At 44.0% G+C, this 23843-nt stretch overlaps 1 protein-coding gene across 1 annotated transcript in view; it reads left to right on the top strand.

The window, feature by feature from the left end:
- Positions 1 to 23843, top strand: part of LOC124605180 (carboxypeptidase N subunit 2-like) — a 110032-nt gene that overhangs the window by 39931 nt on the left and 46258 nt on the right. Inside the window, exon 2 of the mRNA XM_047136694.1 lies at positions 18660 to 19022. Coding sequence (XP_046992650.1) covers positions 18711 to 19022 — 312 coding nt within the window. The 5' untranslated portion in view covers positions 18660 to 18710. The remainder of the gene's footprint in view (positions 1 to 18659; positions 19023 to 23843) is intronic.

The raw sequence follows: 23843 nt of genomic DNA, 5'->3' as shown, positions 1-23843 counted from the left end.
AGGACAACCATTAAGCTTGTACCGCATACATTTATATACTTCAAGCGGTCCTTGCTCAAGGAAAACCGGTAGCACTTCGGTAAGATATTGTGCGTATCTTTTACACATGAAGGTTTCTTGAATGAAGTAATGATCAATCCACTGATACCGCTAAACGTTTATATGCCGATGTTATACTGAGAACAGCAATTAAAAATTCATCAGCACTTTTGTTTGACAATGTTTCTCACACACTATGGTTGTGACAACGTTTAATCACGCCATAATGTGTAGGAATAGATGTTTCATCTGAATAAACCACTGGTCTTTTTGCTTCTGGTGCTTTACATTTTTCGTAAAAATCTAATGTAGTATGAATTTTTAAGCTATGTGGTCTGGTTTGCACACGATGAATCGTTTATTCTGACACCCATCAAACAAATCCCGTAGACAGACCAGTTTTCCTCAGTTTCCTTGCTCGCCTTGAAGTCCTGTTCCGTGTGACTGCAAGGTGTGCATGCGTGTGTGTGTGTGTGTGTATGTGTATGTGTGTGTGTGTGTGTGTGTGTGTGTGTGTGTGTGTGTGTGTGCGTGTGTTGTGTGGTGTGGTAAAAACTGAACTACTGCCATGAACAGTTAACTAAAGACATGATTTATTACATTGCAGAATATCAACATCTATGCTCTAGAAAACAAGTTGGAATCGCTATCCGATCACAGATATTTAACGGTACAGTCACAGACACACGTGCTTACATTATGCCGGCGCAACGGACATTAATGTAGCATAGCTAACTGTTCAGACATTAAACAATCAATAATTTTCCACAAGGAACTGTCCAAAATTGTTGAGATGATGGAGTTGGCAGTCACGTGTGCATGATGTGTACTTGCTTGTGTGTATGAAAATGTGTGTTTCTCTTTTGCTGAAGAAGGGTGTGACCGGAAGTTCTGTAAGTGTCTTTTAACTTTCAGGCGCTGGCTGGTTGAAGCAACGTCAGCACTCGCGCGGCGGTATTTACACAGCCACGAACTGGTTTTTGTTTCCAATTGCCCACACATTATTACATCGGACTATATAGTCAGATCAGTCAGTGTCAAGGTCACGCGCCATAAGGTGAGTCGATAGATAACCGGGGATTACCTGAGAATCAAGCGCGTGAATAGTTACACGTTCAGGAGGCGGTGTAAATGCCGCCCAAGCGAGTGCACGAAGGTTAACTTGTGCCTGCCTGCGGTTTAACGCCCCTTCTTTACGGTAAAAAGCAATCTATCTTTTCCTACGTTGTTGATACTCCTACGTTGTTTGAAAAATATACGTTGCTCTCAACAACAAAAAATGCAACTGATTTAGAAAGACCAGATCGAACTCCAAAGCAGCAAAAAGCGTGAGATACCTACGCTCTGTACACAACTTCTGACAAGGCAGGAGAGAATGATAACTTTGATTCTACATCAGGACGGACTGAAAAGTTTACATTCTGTCCCGTAATCAGCTTCCATTAAACGAAAAGTAAGTAACTTGTGAGCTTCCATTTCACTGTGCAGAAACATATCATTGCTAGCATAACCGTGGAGCGAAAATATGTACCGGACTGGGATTCGATCATGCTGAATGCGAACATGAAGTCAGTAGACAGGGACTGCGAATACGTGGCGCTCGGTGTGAGTGTTGATCGGCCGTGAGGAGTACCGAGATTCGACGGGCGTTTGAAAAGTCCGTGCAAAAACAAAAAGGTGTTCGGCGAATTTTATTTTATTTTTTTTTTGTATTTCGACATAGACTCCTTTTAGAGTTATACACTTCGTCCAACGCTGTTCTAATTTTTTGATCCCCTCCAAATAATAGGAATTGTCCAAGTATGCAAAATAACTATTAGTTGCTGCAATCACCTCCTCGTTTGAATAAAATCTTTGTCCCGCCAGCCATTTCTTCAAATTGTGGAACAAATAGTAGTCCGAGGGAGCCATGTCTGGAGAACAGGGTGGAGGGAGGGGGGTGTGTGTGAAACGAGTTGGAATCCTATTTTCATTAATTTTGTGACCACAACTGCTGAGGTGTGTGCTGATGCTTTGTAGTGATGGAAAAGGACTTTTTTGCGGTCTAATCGCCGGCGTTTTTCTTGCAGCTCGGTTTTCAAACGGTCCAATAACGATGAATAATATTCAACAGCAATATTTTTAGCCTTTCCCTTGCGAATCCCTAAAGACAGTCGCCATAACCTTTCCGGCGGAAGGACTGGTCTTCGCCTTTTTTTGGTGCAGATTTCCCTTGGTAACCCATTGTTTAGATTGTTGTTTGGTCTCAGGAGTATGATAATGTATCCATGTTTTATCTACAGTGACGAAACGACGCTTAAAGTCCTGCGCATTCTTCCTGAACAGCTGCAAACGATCCTAGCAACACTTCACACGATTCCGTTTTTGGTGAATCGTGAGTAATCGCGGAACCCATCTTGTGGATAGCTTTCTCATGTCCAAATGTTTATGCAGAATATTATGTACCCGTTCATTCGAGATGCCCACAGCATTAGCAATCTCATGCACCTTAACTCTTCTGTCATCCATCACCATTTATGGATTTTATCAATGATTTCTGGAGTCGTAACCTCCACAGGGCGTCCAGAAAGTTCAGCATCACTTGTGCCCATATGGCCACTGCGAAAATTTTGAAGCCATTTATAAATCGTTCTAATCGAAGGTGCAAAGTCACCGTAATGTTTACCAAGCTTCTCTTCAGTCTCTTGAGGCGTTTTGCCTTTCATAAAGTAATGTTTAATCACCATACGAAATTCTTTTTCGTCCATTTTTTGACAATCACTCTACTTCCTTGATTCAAACGAATGTCAAAAACAAAGAAATAGACCAATATGGCTGAAATTGGTGTGCGTTCTTTCCAAAGTTGCTACTAACTCCCGCGCCCGGGTTCCCGGGTTTGATTCCCGGCGGGGTCAGGGATTTTCTCTGCCTCGTGATGACTGGGTGATGTGTGCTGTCCTTAGGTTAGTTAGGTTTAACTAGTTCTAAGTTCTAGTGGACTGATGACCATAGATGTTAAGTCCCATAGCGCTCAGAGCCATTTGAACCATTTTTTTTGCTACTAACTAAACATGACCTCGAGACGCGCCGTTGGTGCCATCTTTCGGACTTTGGACGGACTTTTCAAACGCCCCTCGTAGTCCGTGCAGTCGCGATACCGCTGTGACCCAGATGGCACAGTGGTTAATGCACCTGCCTAGCAAGCAAGAGATCCCGAGTTCCAATAGGGGTATGGTACACATATTCACTCGTCCCCACTGATTCCGCATAATGTCCCTCTGCAGCTGACAGCAGTGAGCCCGTTCAATTTACATATGTTTCACAGCTACGGATTCTGCGAGGTGTCTGTTCTTTGGGACGTGTTCGACTGCTTATTTCCAACATTCTTCTTTAAATTGTGTGGACATTAGTCGAAAATCTACGTTCACCCTGTTATTTTTTGGCAATGAAATCAATGTTCTTAAGCCTTTCCAGTAATAATGGATACTCGCCACTGTCCTTTCACCAAAATGTTGCCAGTTTTGTATTAAGGTTCAAATGGTTCAAATGGCTCTGAGCACTATGGGACTTAACTTCTGAGGTCATCAGTCCCCTAGAACTTAGAACTACTTAAACCTAACTAACCTAAGAACATCACACACATCCATTCCCGAGGCAGGATTCGAACCTGCGACCGTAGCGGTCGCGCGTTTCTAGACTGTAGCGCCTAGAACCGCTCGGCCACTCCGGCGGGCTGTATTAAGGAATCCACTTTCATTGTGTTCTCTTCGCAGAGTTTATGAAATTGTACTTTGGCTCAAATTTCATTATCTCAAAGTACTACTTCACTCTTTAAAATCATATTAGAACACAGACGTTTATGTATCGATTATCCATGTCATGAAGCTAGCCGCTAGCGGAACTTATTACTGATGACAATTGCTTATTTATTTCAACGATCTAATAATTGAATGAGCATGGTACGGGGTGTTCAGAAAGTCTCTCCGCAGTGCCGTATGATTGTTAGCCGCGCGTGCCGTTATGCCACAGTGAATATACCGAAATCGTTGTGCGTTTGTTTCGTCGAAAAATATGGGACGCACAATCTGACGTCTAGAAATTGCAATCGAAATTCCTATTTTCACAGAATGAAGTGGTTTCTCATGAATACACAATGCATTTGCAGTACTGCACATACGAGATTTTTGCAAGTCCATGTACTCGGATAAATGAAACCACGCCTCATCAATGAAAAACGTTTTATTAAGAATATCCCTTCGATTTTGTTGAAGAAATTTTTTTACCATTGACAATAATGGAGTTTCTTGCCATGATCAGTATTTTTCAGTTCTTGCACGACTGTCACTTTGTATGGGAAAAGTTCTAATTTTTTCCTTACAGCTGTGTGGGCTTTTTCTTTACTGAGCGAGTTATCTTACTGACTTGTTCTGACTCATGGACATTTTATCGGAAATGTCGAGTAGTTTATCCTCAGACGAAACGCTAGAATGACCACTTCTCGGTGCATCTGTCACTGAACCTGTACTTCGAAATTTCTTAATCAAATCTCGCACTGTATCGCGATGTGGGAGTGTTGCCTCCGGGAAAACTGAATTAAATGTTTGACGGACTGAAACTTTGTCTTCACCGCCAGCTTTGAACACTTGTTCGACCAAAAACACACGTTCTTCAATGATTAGCATTTTAACACCTGAAAAAACGAAACAAAGGAACAAAGGAACTAAACCTAAACGTTAACTTCAACACGTAACGACAGACACCAACGATACTACTCACGCTGGCTGAAATAAATGAAACAGTGGAACGTTGGGAGAGTCCAATTGAAGGGAAGTAACCAGGCAGGCAAACAATCGTACGGCACGAGCGGCTAACAATCATACGGCACTGCGGAGAGACTTTTTGAACACCCCGTACTTTGCTTGCGTCGGGTAGCATTGTCAGTTCAGGGAACATTGAAACACGATCAACTTCGGCCGTGCCTTAGTAAAGCCTCGGTTTTGTTAGAAAACTGACAATCTCAGTTTATGCTTTTAAAATATTCACCACACCCCAAACAAACAGATTTATTTCTCATAAAAAATCCAGTTTGGAAATAAATACATTCCCTGTTATTTTGGCTCGGTCTCCGAGTGAAAAATTGACAAACAAAACACGGAACGACAAGCGGATCGGTAACTCGATAGGAATACTGGATGTGCCGCGACAAGCAGCTCCCATTATGACAAATAAGCTTACTTCAGATGATGTCACCGTGAAGCTTTCCTCCCCGTCCGTCGTACTGGAACTCCTCTTGCGTCTGGACAAGTCCTATCGTGGCCCCGGCCACAGTCCACAAACTCTTTAACGTCGTGCTGTGCCGACACTAATCACGTGAGTTAATGTTCCGTAGACTTTCTCCCAGTCGAATGTCAAAGAGGACAAAGACAATAACTTCACGCTTCAAACTTCTATTGCAACAAAACTCATTTTATTCATCTTGCAATAACCCTCGCCAAGTCCACTTCGTTCATCACAGAACGCCTCCAGCCAGGCAGTTGTTCCACACTCTGTTAAGCGGTCCGTGTACGCTCGCTAACATCGAAACCCATCTTGAAAACCAGCACTAGATTAGGACCATTCCCAATCGAGCGAAAGGGGACGCTTTTCAGAACACTTCTAAACTTTCCACATCTACAGAAGAACCTTACTACTGCTCGCTGACTACTAACTTCCGCACTACGCCTCCACACCACCTGCGCTCCGAAGGGTTCAACAAGCGTCCTGGACATAAAAGTGCGCCGGCCGACTCCTCTATTTCGTGAGCTGCCCACAGCTCCAAGACACCCTGTTCGCATGTAGACGTTTCGGCCAGTTAAGCTCCAGAACAGAAAATAGCACTGCGAATGGCCATTTCCTGCTAACACTCAAGTAGCACTGTGAAGTGCTGCTGCTTCCGGACGATTTCAGTAGTTTTTTCCCAAAGGGTGCAAGAGAACGCACACTGTTCTATGGGAAACAGAGGAGCTTGGCAGACTGCACAGTCTGGCCAGGCCGGCAGCCTTTAGCCGGATTAAGAGAAGCCCATCGTTTATCTCGAGACTGCAGAATAGCCGCAGTCCCACCGATACAGGCATTGTCACTCACAATAGCGTCGGACACTCGCCGATTGTCGCGGCCCGGGATGATTCATTAGAATTCATTGAATCGTTCCACAAGCAGCGCTCCCCGATCTTCATATCTTAGTTAAACGCTCTTATTTCAAAATGTTAGGTAAATAGTATTAGAGTTAAGCGAAATAGCATTAGTAGAAATGACTCATAAAATAATCTTGTTTAGTATTTGAAATACAATCGATCACTTTTTGTTTTTTCGTCTCACACAACTGTATTTTAACCCCCAGAGGTTACCCGTTCCTCGGCTGTAAACCACTTTAATAAGCCATATCGCAGTTTACACACCATTTACATCTGATTCTTTATCTGGAGTGGCCGACACGATCGTCATCAACACAATTCTACCGTATTTCAAAGCACACGGTGGATTTTTGTAATATTCGACCACAGTCGTATGTCAGTTTACAACACGTTTCGTGAAGTATTAATTATCCCTATTTGAGCTTTGGTTAATTCAGTTTTGAAACAACATATTCCATTCACGGGACATTGTCAGATTACTCGAAATGGCGGCGTTATTCTAGAATTTTGGGCTTCGTTTGATTTCGTATCAACTGCATGTTTTTCACCATCAGACGATTTATTTCCTGCGACATACACTCCTGGAAATTGAAATAAGAACACCGTGAATTCATTGTCCCAGGAAGGGGAAACTTTATTGACACATTCCTGGGGTCAGGTACATCACATGATCACACTAACAGAACCACAGGCACATAGACACAGGCAACAGAGCATGCACAATGTCGGCACTAGTACAGTGTATATCCACCTTTCGCAGCAATGCAGGCTGCTATTCTCCCATGGAGACGATCGTAGAGATGCTGGATGTAGTCCTGTGGAACGGCTTGCCATGCCATTTCCACCTGGCGCCTCAGTTGGACCAGCGTTCGTGCTGGACGTGCAGACCGCGTGAGACGACGCTTCGTCCAGTCCCAAACATGCTCAATGGGGGACAGATCCGGAGATCTTGCTGGCCAGGGTAGTTGACTTACACCTTCTAGAGCACGTTGGGTGGCACGGGATACATGCGGACGTGCATTGTCCTGTTGGAACAGCAAGTTCCCTTGCCGGTCTAGGAATGGTAGAACGATGGGTTCGATGACGATTTGGATGTACCGTGCACTATTCAGTGTCCCCTCGACGATCACCAGTGGTGTACGGCCAGTGTAGGAGATCGCTCCCCACACCATGATGCCGGGTGTTGGCCCTGTGTGCCTCGGTCGTATGCAGTCCTGATTGTGGCGCTCACCTGCACGGCGCCAAACACGCATACGACCATCATTGGCACCAAGGCAGAAGCGACTCTCATCGCTGAAGACGACACGTCTCCATTCGTCCCTCCATTCACGCCTGTCGCGACACCACTGGAGGCGGGCTGCACGATGTTGGGGCGTCAGCGGAAGACGGCCTAACGGTGTGCGGGACCGTAGCCCAGCTTCATGGAGACGGTTGCGAATGGTCCTCGCCGATACCCCAGGAGCAACAGTGTCCCTAATTTGCTGGGAAGTGGCGGTGCGGTCCCCTACGGCACTGCGTAGGATCCTACGGTCTTGGCGTGCATCCGTGCGTCGCTGCGGTCCGGTCCCAGGTCGACGGGCACGTGCACCTTCCGCCGACCACTGGCGACAACATCGACGTACTGTGGAGACCTCACGCCCCACGTGTTGAGCAATTCGGCGGTACGTCCACCCGGCCTCCCGCATGCCCACTATACGCCCTCGCTCAAAGTCCGTCAACTGCACATACGGTTCACGTCCACGCTGTCGCGGCATGCTACCAGTGTTAAAGACTGCGATGGAGCTCCGTATGCCACGGCAAACTGGCTGACACTGACGGCGGCGGTGCACAAATGCTGCGCAGCTAGCGCCATTCGACGGCCAACACCGCGGTTCCTGGTGTGTCCGCTGTGCCGTGCGTGTGATCATTGCTTGTACAGCCCTCTCGCAGTGTCCGGAGCAAGTATGGTGGATCTGACACACCGGTGTCAATGTGTTCTTTTTTCCATTTCCAGGAGTGTATTTTGCGTACTAACTTCGCTCCGTCTTTGTTTTCACGTTGGTATTTTTCTCATACACTGACGAAAATTAAAAGTGCATAAACCACTAACATAATATTTAACAAACTTCGTGGAGTCGTTCATCACTTAATAGGTCATTTAATTAAACTGATAACAGCAAAAAGATCAGTAGCTGGAGCGACCTCCACAGGCACTAATATAGTCTTTTATCCGTTCAGAACGTCGTTTTCCGGAACGTCTTGCCATGCTCGAAGCACATGTTGCCAGTTCATGAAGACTGCTGGCAGGAGACTGGTGTGAAAGTATCCATCTTCCAGTCGCATCTAAGATAGGCTCTGTGGATGACGAATCAGGGGACCGGACAGGCCAGTCAAGGACCTGTACATTTGACACGTTTGTGATGTGAATTGCAGTGTGGAGTGTCTTGCATTATCAAGCTGGAATATCCCCTTCGGTACCCTGGACATGAAAGATATGGCAACAGGATTCACCATTACTGCCACAACAATTAAAAAATCAGTTGTAGTCTCATATCCTAGAACTCTACCACCCCACCCCCCCCTCATAGTCTTTCTCCAGATCGTCTATGGACACTTTGGCGTCGGTCTGATTAACCGCCACAAACAAACTATGAACACCACAGATTGACACTCAATGTCCCGGTCTACCTACTCCACGCGGTGAAAGTCTATGTTGTCTTGGTATGGAAATTACAGATCTCAATCCTGCTACCAGTAATCTGTTTCCGACGGTTCGTGATGTCATACTGCTTATAATCTCTGCCTGGATTTCAGCTTTTTGTCCACTCGTCAGAGCCGGTCGAACGATCTTACGATCTCCTCGCGGTGTCGTCCTTCTCGAAGAATACTTTCCTTGCCAGACTGTTGCCCGGAGACCACCTCGCCACTACTCGTTGTGCAGTCATTGCTCTACAGCCAACTGTCTGTGCGATCTGTCTGAATGATGTTCCCATGTCCGTCAAGCCAATTATTTGATCTTTCTCCGAGACCGAAAGACAGCGATAAACTAAACACACGTCCTCTTGGCGTGCTGTGTTGCGATGTGCGCCTGAAAAGTTTAATTACCGTTAGTATCACCCATTAACCATCATGTACTCCCACCGTTCTTCATGTGTAGCAAATGTTCTTTGCGTGTTGAAAATAAGCTCGCGTAAGAGTGAAATTTTAACTAACATAACGAAAATACTCTGCTTGTGCGCCTACTACACTACAGTGAGCTCCGCTGAAGGCTTTCCGCGCGCTCCACTTTATTTTTGCGTAGACGTCGTATCTCTTCCAAATACACTCAGGATGGGAATCACGGACTCACAGTTGTTCCACTGCAGCATACAGAAAGTCTTCTGTTGTGCGAACGCCATTTTGTTTCATACTAATGTTATGAACACGATCAATCTGCGGATTTGCATCTACCGACCTTTTTTATGAAGGCCATCTTTTACCCTACAGGCCATGCCTATTGTATCACAACATATTTCTTTCCTTGAATTACTCTTGCGTCACATCTCGGAGTATTTTGTAATCGGATCATAAGAAAAGGAAGCAAAATATAACACAGGAAACTTTTGGGAACGGATAGATTGCTGTTCACCATATACAGGTGATGTTGATTTGCACAACCAAAAAAAAAAAAAAAAAAAACTACCAAAAATTTGAACTTTCGGTTGCAAGGCCTTCTTCTAGAGTACAAGACACACAAACATTCACAAAAGCCTAGACGGCCAGAGACAGAAGTTATATGTGTGTGAGCTGTACTTGTGTGAATGTGTGTGGGTTTTCTACTTTACAAGAAAGCGGGATGCGTGCAAGGGATAAGTCCCTGAAGTCGCGCTATTTGTCTGTGCCCTCGGTGGCTCAGATGGATAGAACGTCTGTCGTGTAAGCAGCAGATCCCGCGTTCGAGTCCCGGTCGGGGCACACATTTTCAGCTGTCCCCATCAAGGTATGTCAACAACACCTGTCGGCAGCTGAGAGTTTCAATTAATTATCGTTTATTCTAGAGAAGCTTCACGGTCATCAGTGGTACCTTGTTCTTTCGAGAACAGTTACTATTCTTCATATATAATTTCAATAAAGACCTGTACCCGAAATCTCAGGTGTATAGCAGTCTTTTTGTTGTGCCTGTCTGCCTGTCCGCTATATGGTCAGTAGCAATCTGTGCTTTTCGAAATACTGTCACTATTTCGTCCAGGATTTTCCACAGAAAAAACATATGTTTTGTGAGTGTATTACAGTTTTCCCTTTTTTCTGAGACGTGAGCATCAATTAATATAAATTGTCGAAATCATTCTTTTTGAAATGTGTTGTTGTATGTAACACTTCCTGGATTAAAACATAGAATTATACTCCACACAGGTTATTATCCTAAGCTCTGAAAATCCTCTAAAATCCTATTAGTCTTAAATTCAGCAAACCTGTCAATAATACTTTTTCCTATTGACTCACCAATTTAACTATGGCGTTTAGCTCCATCCTAGAATCAGCTCTACCAACGCATCAGTGAATTAGCATCTACTCTAGCCTATTAACCAATGTGGGTGCTGTACTAACTTCTCTTCTAACGACTAACTCCTGTACATCCTCTACGGTATCAGATTACTAAACGAAAATCCAGCTTTACTACGAAAAATCCTACGACTGAACATAGCATTCCATTCTCCTCTTCAAACTTCACACCTGTACATTTCCGATCAATTACGTTCATTACGTTCATACGGCTCTGTAGCACCAATTTTACTTCGTAAGTGGCTTTTTTGCAGCTACCCTGTTATGTGGTTGGTAGTTACTGAAGGGTTTAACTTAACTACATATCTTAGTTGTAGATAATAATACCAGTTTTATATCCTAATGTTTTTTTGCGGTATCATTGTTTAAGATTTGTGGGTATCACAGGATATGTAGGTAAGTAAAGCCAGTGATATCAATCCTACGTCGAAGCTGGCTTGTTATTACTGATAGATTTTTGCGTTTATTGACGTTATGTTGTTCGTGGGCATCGTAGCGACACCAGTTTTATGGGCTACTTTGGACGCTTTATTTCATCTATTGTTAATTCACGGGTGTTTATAGTACTTGATTGGTGGGTATATCATCGCTTTTCCGCGCCCAAGTAGCCGGCCGTCGTGGCCGAGCGGTTCTAGGCGCTACAGTCCGGAACCGCGCTGCTGCTACAGTCGCAGGTTCGAATCCTGCCTCGGGCATGGATGTGTGTGCTATCCTTAGGTTAGCTAGGTTTAAGTGGTTCTAAGTCTAAGGGACTGATGACCTCAGATGTTAAGTCACACAGCACTCAGAGCCATCTGAACCGCTTGAACCATTTGAATCATACGCGCCCAAAACCCCAACATACAGCAGGTGTTCCGTTACTTAGATACTGATTTTTAAATTACCTGTATAAGTAAAGATTAAATGCTGTTTGTTGGGAAGCGTATCAGTGGGGAACAGCTGGACTGATTTGACTAACTTTGTTTTAGAAAATGTTCTTGATAGTCCGAATAAGGCTTTTAAGGGGGGGGGGGGGGGGGGAAATTCGGAAAGCTGCCCAGAAAATTGGCAAATTTGGGAAAATTTGAAAATGTTTTCTATAGGATTTTTGTATGACCAAAGATCACGATTAGAGCGATGGAAAAGACTAATTCTTTCTTTTCTTTTTCTTCTTTCTTTTTGTTTTTTTGTTTTTCTCGTTAGGGTCTTCGAAAATCCTTTTAAGGAAAAAAATAGGGACAGTTACAGAAGAAAGTCGAAAAATGCGGACATACAACAAAAATCATAATTTTTGTATGCACTCTCGATTCTGAATGAAGATAAGAACGGAATATTTGGCTGATTGAAAATCGGATAGCTCTGAAAAAGAATCTGGAAAAAGGAATTCGACCCTAAATTTTAAAAAAAATATTACATTTCCTTTTGCTTTTCAAGATCTGTCCAATAAACGTACTTATTTCATTTCTGTTCGCGTTTATTTAGCTACTACGTCCGTAGATGATGTTTGGCAGCTGATTGTCAAATTGTGAATCTAGCCACTCGGTTACATATTGACGAAAAATTGATCCAGTTGTTTATTTTCACAATTGTGATTGTGTATCCTGAGCGGCTTGCATTCGCAACGATTATAAACAAATCACAAAGGCACTCATTGAGTTTTTGCGACATTGAGCTTGAAAATCTTTGCTTCTCGTATTATGAAACGACCCCTTAGAAAAATTTATACATGAAAACAATGAGAGAATTGATGGAGCCATGCTTGTGGATGAATGTCGTTGGCAGAATACTTAAACGTTTTGAATTTACGTGTAGTAATGAACAGCTTATAGTCAAAATCATCATGTCGGCGAGTCGCATATCGGTCATTGTTACGTCGTTTCGGCGGTTCCATTTCAAAATTCGATGCACCTTGCCAATTTCTTTCATAATTTCCGAAATGCGCTGTGTTATTATTTTGTGGCTGTTCCGTATTTCTACGTCCCTCTTCCCGTATTGGGGCGCGAGTGTCCTCTGAAATACGTAATTCTTGTACTACCTGTGTCAGCTGATCTTGTACTTCGCGGATTTCCCTTTGGTGTTGCGTATTAATTTGATTCTGATTTTGTTTGAATTTCTTAATTTGTTCATACTCTTTTGTGTCAGTGATAGCTACAGGTCTCGTGTCATTCAGATCATCATCTACCTTTGCAGATAAGTTAGTGAACTGATCCGAAAGTTCGGCTACTTTCTCCGATAGTGTACTTATTTCCTCAGTGCGTTTTTCTGAACCAAGTTTCAGAGTATCTACTGTGTCCTTTAAGTTTTCCTGAGTTTTTGCAAGTTGCATAACCGAATCAGTAGATGCAACTGAGTCAAATTTAGCTTGCAAGGTCTCATGATTTTCATGAACAATAGTTTGCAGTTCTTTTATGGCTGCTTCGTGATTCTGTAATGCATTTTCATGCCGCGAAAAAATGGGTTGAAAATGCTCACAAATTTGAGTTTTTACGTCATTACAGACTTTTTGACATTTCGATTCAATGTTATGTAACTCAGTAGTTAAATCTTCACGCATTTGTTCAAGAGTTTGTTCCAATGAGTCTAACTTTTGAAGCTGTTGCTGCGTTTGTCTCTGATTTTGTTCCATTGTGTCTAACTGTTGCTGTGTTTGTCTCTGATTTTGTTCCATTGTGTCTAACCGTTGCTGTGTTTGTCTCTGATTTTGTTCCATTGTGTCTAACTTTTGAAGATTTTGTTCCATTGTGTCTAACCTTTGAAGATTTTGTTCCATTGTGTCTAATTTTTGAAGATTTTGTTCCATTGTGTCTAATTTTTGTAGCCTTTGTCCCATTTGTTGCATTAACTGTAATAACAATGCACTGGTGTCTGAAACATGTTCCTCAGTGCTTTTCGGCAGTGAAGTTGCACCGGCAACATTCACATTTTGACAAGCGGAAAATGTGTCTTGACTCATTTGAGAAAACGGTGAGAACCCAAAACCTGAGTCTGCAGTATTTGCAATATTGTGTTCTGTCCTTCCCGATTCCTGAGACGAGCTGTTGCCGACCGATCGATCGATAACGCTTCCCTGTTCACTACCTGTTTCACTGTCTACACCATTATTTGACGCCCGCTCCATTTCCCTGTGCACAGTTACCAAATTACTACTTTGAATGTCTGTTACTTCATTACACAGCGGTGCTGGTAAGCTACACTCGTCGTCACTATTATTTCTCAGTTTACTTTGGAGCCTAGTGTTACGTTTTTCACACGCCATTATTGTCACAACATTTCACACGACAACACAGAAAAGCACAATTTGAAGAGCAAAATACGATAACACATTAACATAGAAATGGAAATAATGTCTACTTAAATACTTGGTGCAAATCTACATGCATGTCACAACTGTTTTGCTGTACAACAATGAAAGACTGCAACTACAAAGGAGATTCTCTCTACAATTACGCGCTAGCAATAAACAAAATCTACGCTAATTACACAAACTACAAGGAAAAAATCAGAAGATTCCAGTGAGGTATCCTCGGCTAAGGGTCGACATATGAAACGACCCGTTAGAAAAATTTATACATGACTGTGCTTAAACTGACATACAATATTTTTAGCGCAACGCAATCTGACTTTCGAAAATCCCTGCAAAAGAATGGCCCTGAGTAACATTAAACTATACCTTTCAGAAATCACTTACCTCACAAAAATCTTCATTACTCGAACTACTGCAGTACAGCGAGCGCCACTACTGCCAGCTAAATAAAAGATTCAAACTACGGAAGGCACTAACTACTGATAGGGATAGTTAGCAAATGAAAGATATTAATAGAGAACAAACAATGTATTTACCTTGATAGTCATAATATATATAGCAGTTCATGACAAATTACAAAACTCCGCCATCTCTCTCCCCACATCCACCACTGCTGGTGGCTCACCTCCAACTGCGCAACGCTACGCGCTGTTCACATCCAGCTGCCGCTGCTCAACACTACAATGGCAGACAGCAATGCAAACCAGCCACAGACTGCACACAGCACAGCCAGTGATTCTCACACAGACCGCTACGTAACGTTGCCAATAAGGAAACATAAACAGCCTACTTACAGTATCTTCAGTTGTATGTCGCACATTGCCGTGTCGGAAAACCATTAGCTTTGATTGTCTGCGCGCCAGACAACTAAACAAAAAATGCGTGTAGCATAAAGCACTGCAATGAAGGAAATGTGATGTTGCAGTAAACTCTTCGAAAACAAGTTTTTTTTTTTTTTTTTTTTTTTTTTTGACGGTGTACTTCAACATCGATCTCGCAAACGAAATCGAAATATAAATAAAACACCTTGAGATTCATTGTGATTTCAAGTTTAATGGAAGCGAACATATCGTTTGGTTCACATTAAATTCCGACTTAATTCAAGTAAGACTTAAATTCTGGAACAAAGCCGCCCGGTTACAAGTCGATCACATTCCAGACACGTCAAACATTTCCAGCATTTCAGAGTTGTAATGCGGATAGAGTTCATCTCGCGTATAAAATTTCCCATTGGCGTAATTCTGAATGTACTCCTCTTCGAATTGAAAATGCATGGTCACAATCATTAATAGACGCAATGATCGCTCAAAAATTCGTTTTTTATCATTTTTATTTCGTTTACACATTTCCTATAGTTTTTCTTTAGTTTGCAGAACAATCACAAACAAATTTATTGAATCGTGGAGGTATATTTCGTCTGTGCAACTAACTGAAGGCAGTTTGTTTAATGCCATACGCGTTTCGCTTCTTTTATTTGTGAAGCATCTTCAGTGACCTGCAATACATGTTTCTTTTTATATATATAATAGGTCTATTACGTGGTAGTTACAATATGTCACCATTATATATTTCGTCATGTTATTCTCCTTTAAAAAAAACACTTAGGAACAACTTTTGTAGCAGAAATTTGGTGACTTGAAATTATCGTTCGGTGTTACGATTTCCAGCAGATTACCCATGTCAGTGGTCGTGCCTTCTGTTAGTGGCATAGACGGAATATACCTCCATGATTTTGAAGCAACTAGGGAAGGACGGAAGAGAGGAAAATGATAAATTTATTGAAACTTGGAGAGGATAGTGTCTGTTGGGTCAGCTGGCTTCGAAAAATTTCGTTACTTGGAAGTTACTGTTGTTTTGTGTTTGTTAGCGTAACGTGTATTATATCTTAGTTGGGATATACGAAGGGCGTTTGAAAAGTCTGTGCAAAAATAAAAACTGCTTACGTGTTTCGGGTAAACCTTTTTAATTTTTCGACATAGTCTCCTTTTAGACTTATACACTTCGTCCAACGTTGTTCTAATTTGTTGATCCCTTCCAAATAATAGGAATTTTCCAAGTCTGCAAAATAGCTATTAGTTTCCGCAATCACCTCCTCGTTTGAATAAAATCTTTGTCCCGCCAACCATTTCTTCAAATTGGAGAACAAATAGTAGTCCGAGAGACCCAAGTCTGGAGAATAGGGGAGATGTGAAACGAGTTGGAATCATATTTCCATTAATTTTGCTACCACAACTGCTGAGGTGTGTGCTGATGCATTGTGATGATGGAAAATGACCTTTTTGCGGTCCAATCGCCGGCGTTTTTCTTGCAACTCGGTTTTCAAACGGTCCAATAACGATGAATAATATTCACCTGTAATAGTTTTTCTCAGTCGATGAGGATTATCCCTTGCGAATCACAAAAGACAGTCGCCATAACCTTTCCGGCCGAAGAAATGGTCTTCGCCTTTTTTGGTACTGATTCTCCCTTGGTAACCCATTGTTTAGATTGTTGTTTGGTCTCAGGAGTATAGTAATGTATCCATGTTTCATCCACACTGACGAAACGACGCTTAAAGTCCTGCGGATTCTTCCTGAACAGCTGCAAATCATCCTTGCAACACTTCACACGATTCCGTTTTTGGTCAAGCGTGTGCAATCGCGGAACCCATCTTGCGGATAGCTTTCACATGTCCCAAATGTTTATGCAAAATATTATGTACCCGTTCATTCGAGATGCCCACAGCATTATCAACCTCATGCGCCTTAACTGTTCTGTCATCCATCACCATATCATGGATTTTATCAATGATTTCTGGAGTCATAACATCCACAGGGTGTCCACAACGTCCAGCATCACTTGTGCCCATATGGCCACTCCGAAAATTTTGAAACCACTTATAAAGTCTTCTAATCGAAGGTGCAGAGTCTCTGTAATACACTACTATCCATTAAAATTGCTACACCACGAAGATGACGTGCTACAGACGCGAAATTTAACCGACAGGATGAAGATGATGTGATATGCCAATGATTAGCTTTTCAGAGAATTCACACAAGGTTGGCGCCGGTGGCGACACCGACTACGTGCTGACATGACGAAAGTTTCCAACCGATGCCTCATGCACAAACAGCAGTTGACCGGCGTTGCCTGGTGAAACGTTGTTGTGATGCCTCGTGTAAGGAGGAGAAATGCGTACCATCACGTTTCCGACTTTGATAAAGGTCGGATTGTAGCCTATCGCGATTGCGGTTTATCGTATCGCGACATTGCTGCTCGCGTTGGTCGAGATCCAATGACTGTTAGCAGAATATGGAATCGCTGGGTTCAGGAGGGTAATACGGAACGCCGTGCTGAATCCCAACGGCCTCGTATCACTAGCAGTCGAGATGACAGGCATCTTATCCGCATGGCTGTAACGGATCGTGCAGCCACGTCTCGATCCCTGAGTCAACAGATTGGGGCGTTTGCAAGACAACAACCATCTGCACGAACAGTTCGACGACGTTTGCAGCAGCAAGGACTATCAGCTTGGAGACCATGGCTGCGGTTACCCTCGACGCTGCATCACAGACAGGAGCGCCTGCGATGGTGTACTCAACGACGAACGTGGGTGCACAAATGGCAAAACGTCATTTTTTCGGATGAACCCAGGTTCTGTTTACAGCATCATGATGGTCGCATTCGTTTTTGGCGACATTGCAGTGAACGCAAGTTGGAAGCGTGTATTCGTCATCGCCATACTTGTGTATCAGCCGGCGTTATGGTATGGGGTGCCATTGGTTACACGTCTCGGTCAACTCTTGTTCGCGTTGACGGCACTTTGGACACTGGACGTTACATTACAGACGTGTTACGACCCGTGGTTCTACCCTTCATTCGATCCCTGCGAAACCCTACATTTCAGCAGTATAATGCACGACCGCATGTTGCAGGTCCTGTACGGTCCTTCCTGGAAACAGAAAATGTTCGACTTTTGCCCTGGTCAGCACATTCTCCAGATCTCTCACCAATCGAAAACGTCTGGTCAATGGTGGCCGAGCAACTGGCTCGTCACAATACGCCAGTCACTACTCTTGATGAACTGTGGTATCGTGTTGAAGCTGCATGGGCAGCTGTACCTGTACACACCATCCAAGCTCTGTTTGACTCAATGCCCAGGCGTGTCAAGGCCGTTATTATTGCCAGAGGTGATTGTTCTGGGTAGTGATTTCTCAGGATCTATGCATCCAAATTGCGTGAAAATATAATCACATATCAGTTCTAGAATAATATATTTGTCCAATGAATACCCATTTATCATCTGCATTTCTTCTTGGTGTAGAAATTTTAATGGCCAGTAGTGTGTTTGTCAGGCTTCTCTTTAGTCTCCTGAGGCATTTAGCCGGTTTAATCACCACACGAAATTTCATTTTTTCGCCGTCACTCGACTTCCTTGATTCACACGAATGCAAAACACAAAGAAATAGACCAGTACGGCTGAAACTTGGTGTGAGTTCTTTCCAAGGATGCTACTAACTAAACATGACCTTGATACTCGCCGCTGGTGTCATGTCTCGGAGTTTGCACGGACTTTTCAAACGCCCCTCGTATGATTTTGATGATGTCATAGGTCAAACATTGAAACGATATGTTACAGTTGTTGCGGAAACGTTCTCACTAAATTCGCTTCGAATGGTTTCCAGCTGCCAGCGAACGGAGCTCGCCTGGAGGCGAAGGGGAAGTCCCGCGGCGCGATGCGTGCGCTGGCGGCGGCGCTGGCCGTGGCGGCGGCGTTGGCGGGGGCGGAGGCGTTCTCCTACTGGCGGCCCACGACGCCCTCGACGACGACGGTGCGGCCCGAGGAGGCGTGCCACCTGCCGTGCCGCTGCCTGCGGCTCAGCCGCTGGACGCCGCGCATGCGCGCCCACTGCCTCGTCGTCTGGGACAGCGACCGCCGCCCCCACCCCCCCTTCCAGCTGGACGCCTCCGTCGACGAGGTCGACTTCGCTCGCAGCAGGATCCACAAATTATACGCCGTGCACCTAGAAGGCCTGGAGCGTGTTAAGGTAGGTGCTTCACGAGGCTCACACGTGTCTGGAGTTTTGTGTGGTCGGTTGATTGGTTTGGGCAGAGGACCAAACAGCGACGTCATCAGTACCATCGGATTAGGGTTGGGTTGGGTTGGTTGGAGTGTTTGGGGGAAGAGACCAAACTGCGAGGTCATCGGTCTCATCGGATTAGGGAAGGATGGGGAAGGAAATCGGCCGTGCCCTTTCGAAGGAACCATCCCGGTATTTGCCTGAAGGGATTTAGGGAAATCACCGAAAACCTAAATCAGAACTATCGTACGTGGATTTGATCCGTCGTCCTCCCGAACGCTAGTCGAGAGTGCTAACCACTGCGCCACCTCCCCCAGTGGAGTTTAGTCTGAGTTCTCATAGATAAAGGAAGATCGGAAACTGGACAAATAGCGTACCAAACTGACCAGCGTCAGGTCTAGTTTTGGGAAAAAAAGCTTCTGTAATCAGGGCAACTAAGAATAACTTAATTAGTGGTGAAACCAGGTTGGTAGGTAGAGAACGCACAGGATAAGGTTAAAATTGTGGATGGGGCCGTAAACAGTTACAGTGAGTTGCAAAATCTAACACGCGACTTTATTTTTCAAAGAACCTCTTATTTACACATTCCTTTCAAAGATCACAACTAAACAATGGCTGAAGGCCTAGTCACAGAAAACTTGAGAAGCTTTCTGGACTGAAGGCCCAAAACCACACCAAAAACAAGAACGGCTGAAGGCCCAGCTTAGAAATCAAAAGCAACCAAAAATAGAAGGTGAATTTAAAAAAAAAATTCAATGCAAAGCAATTAGCGGCTGAATGCCTACACTACACGTCTGAAGGACAACATAACTAAAACACATTAATAAACAATTTTTCCAACCAAGAAATTTCTTTTAAGCTTACAACAGAATGGCAAAACGCCTAATTAAAGAAATATTAACTTACTCCACGGCTGAAGGCCACAGACAAATTGGAAACAATGGCTGAAGGCCTGAACAACAAGACAGAAAACAATTTAAAATAAACCCCTACCTTCATATAAAAATTTTCCTTTAAAGAATACACATGGCTGAAGGCCTTATTAAAATGGGTTCACGTAAATCCTCAGCTGAAGGCCACACGTAACATATCGAACAACTAGCAGCTTAGGGCCTGGATTACAACCAATTTCAGATAGAACAAATTTTAAGGAAATTGTTTTTTAATAAAATCAATCTTCAAATTTTAATTCGACACAAGCTGAAGGCCCTTAAGTAAAATTTAGATAGAACTGAATTAATACATGACCAAAGGCCTCGCACAATACTTCAAACTAAAATGAACAGAACAAGTGGTGCTCAGAAGTGTTCCAAGGGTCGGCCTGAGAAGGTAGCTCAAACGTAAGGTGAGGTGAGACAGGCAGCTAAGAGTTGAAGTTAAATAATCGAATGGCAACCCAAACTAGGGACAGCCCAAGGACCAACCAACAATTTAACCAATTCCCTTCCGTCCGACCAATGACAGAACGATGGAAAATGTCAGCCGAGGACGAGGATATGAACCGCACTACATCTTCAGAAATTGGCGTCTAAAAACAGCCAAGGGAACAATAACCATTCAAAGCAAAATATGAACCAAACAACTTAAAACACCGTCAAACTACATGCCATGCCAGACAGCAGGTACACTGCCGAAAAACTACACTAACGACCAGGGCAGGTAACTGGGGCATTAACGACCACAGGGCGAAAGATACCGCTGGTGCATTTCAATGCCAAGTAACAGTCAATTTAAAAACTAATCACAATATAGGAAGACGGCTGCAAGATTTTGCCGTTGCTGTTAGCCCAAACGGCCCAGGGAGCAACAACCCACAAATGAATGAAGAGATGTCACAATGGTTGAGTTTTCACAACAGGTTATCTGATCACTCAACTTCAGCATCCAGGTTCGGTGGGCAACGAACTTTGTCGCTCTCGCAGCCAGCGCCTCACTATCCGACAGCAAAGGCACGCTGCCAGCAGGGCGGTCGCAGTCTGGCCTCATGCCGCGGAGACTTCCTCGCTGCTCCGTCCCAACCAACTGACTACATCCAGCACGCAGACAGCATTAAAATAACTGCTCAGTCCAAACCACACAAGCTACACACGGTTCCTGGAAAACACTTCCACAAACAATACTAAAACCAGTCACTGTGGAACAACTAGGAGGAATCACAAGTCGACACACACAGAGAACCCGGAAGTGGTCGGCGACCAAATACACGTCGTCCGATGAGACAACCGACCAAACGACCAACCAAGGTCGTCCCCACTGAAGCCATGTGTGTCTTCAACGGTCAGGGGAGTCATGGCTGTCCAAACCTCACTGCTGCTCCGTCGACACTGAACTCCCGACACACGACGACCCGGAAATACTAGTGGTCGCTCAAAGATGGTATGACAGTGCTCTTATCGATAAGCGATGCTGCTGCCACTCATGGGCAGGCAAGCCAACAACTTAGTGACGCCAGTAAATCGAATAAGAAACGAGACGGCAGCACCACCAAGACAAGATGTCAAGCAATAACAGCACGAACGCGAGCCACGCGCGGCTCAAGTAGACTGAAGTAAAATTGAAGTATTTCACGAACAGATGATGCTGGCTATGTAAATGAACTTGTCACACTTCATCTTACGGACCGTGCCACGTCACATGCCTTGACGAGTAGTAGGTGGCTGCGCAAGGCCAGAAACAAAGGATAAGTAGAGAAGTAATTAATGAATATGGGAGCAGGATACAGATTAGGGACGTTTTGATGACGAACAAACGACTGCTCTATCCATAATTTAGTATCTATTTTATTTCGACTTATATAAAAATGCAACCGCTAATTAAAGCATCTAAATAGACTAATCACAGAAAGGAAACGAATCCTCATATCAGCAGTTTCCCCACACGCACAGGAACCGAGATCTGCAAGCAGATTTCGGCTGCAGTCATTTGGAGAGGAATTAATAACTTATTCAATATGGCGGTGGCCGCTAAAACGATTCGGTTTTGAACGGAGTGTCTTCTTGGTCTTGGAGCTGAGCACGAATACAGAAAACACCGTCGTTCCATCTTATGAGACTGCGCCAGGATAGGAAACTCCGGGGCAAGAAGGAAGTGACTACTGTGCCCCAGAAGGCGACAGCTGTCCGTTTCACCACCAGAACTACTTTTTCTGCCCTAGGGACACTGGTGTGATGTGCCGATCAGCTAATAAAACACCTGGGCACCGCCTCTCCGGGACATTCTGCAACAGCTTCTTGGTAGAGATGGGTCGTTCGCGATCGAACAGGTCCAAAGGAACGGTTCACCAATATGAACGGAAGGGGCGAGGAACGAATTCTAACGATCTTTCATAGTTCACTTCGGTCACTGCCTTCTACTTGTAGTTATTGGGAACGGGAATCGGTCGGTCTCGTTCCGGCAAAGGTACGTCGGTCGGTCTCGTTCCAGCCTCGGTCCCGTTCCCGTCTATCTAGGTCTCGGTCTCCCTCGACCGGACTCGTCCTTCTTCGCGTGGCCACTCGTCGCGGTTCCATTGCTGACTGCTCATAGTTAGTTCAGTATCGAGTTGTTCGTATAGTTCGCTGCGCACGCCCATTCTACATCTGTTTCAAACCTTTCTTGAATTATGGACTTATGGTTCTTTTCGTATTCTATTCAGCGTCCACGACCGGTAATTAAAATGTATTTTATAATGACGTAAATTACATAAAAATTACTTTGCATGTAGACAGGAATGACACCACCAGCAGTCGACCAATAGTGTAAACGCCCAGAAGATGACCCCTACGTCGGGTTGAAACCGGTTGGCGGTATTATAACAAAAATAAATGCGATTAAGACTGTTCTTGAATTATTGATTAATCATGCTAATCACTGCTTCTCTCCACAACCATGTTGTCCAAAAATTTGTGTCGTGACAGCTGAACATCCCATGATACACGGTTCAAAAAGTGCTGACAATAATTTTGAAATAGCATCCGCTCAAACTTCACATTATTCATCAACTTTTGCCACTTGGCGCAAACATTCGAGTAGACTTTGCTCTTAAGTTTCTTCCAAGAACTGAAGTTGACGACCTTTGGCCTTGGAACATTTTGTGGAGTGACGAAGCATACTTTACGCTCACTGTGCAGCGAACAGTAACAATAGCTGCATTTGGCGATCGTCACCGCCAATAAACGTTTCTGAAATCCCCTGCATAGTTAACGCGTCAGTGTGTGTTGTGGCTTCTCGCACAGTTCATGGCTGGTCAATTTTTCTTTGAGGTTCTCGGTCCGCGAGGTCAAGGACGGGCAGTGTGAGCGGTGCACGTTACTGTCTTCTGCATCGCCAATATGCGATACCTGCTTTGGACTCGACTGTTTTGATGCACGATGAACTCCATATCACATTGCTCTTGAGATCACTCGGTTACTCCGTAACACATATGGAGAAAACCGAAGTACTGATTAGTCGTTCGAAAGTGCACAATCACAAACATCTTCAGATTTGAACAGTACGATTTCTGGCAGTGGGCTTACCTCAAGGACGGGGTTTATCAACGGGACACTAACACGCGTTTTAGGTTGAGGATGACAATAGCGAGTGAGATAGACAATATCCACCTGAGATGTTTCCGGTGGCAGTAGAGCGACACCTAGTGCGGTTTCAGGCTCGTGGATGCGGATGGTCCTCACAACGAACAACGTTTGTAACCTGGAACATAAACATGGTACGCATTTAACAAATGTTGCTACCTCATGCGGAAATTAAAACGTGTTCCTTTCAATTGCTTATTCGTTATTTCTCTGCCGCAGTTCCTCACAATTATCT

Source organism: Schistocerca americana, chromosome 3 (assembly GCF_021461395.2).
Source record: "Schistocerca americana isolate TAMUIC-IGC-003095 chromosome 3, iqSchAmer2.1, whole genome shotgun sequence".
Taxonomy (NCBI): domain Eukaryota; kingdom Metazoa; phylum Arthropoda; class Insecta; order Orthoptera; family Acrididae; genus Schistocerca; species Schistocerca americana.
This window is presented reverse-complemented; position numbering and strand designations above follow the sequence as displayed.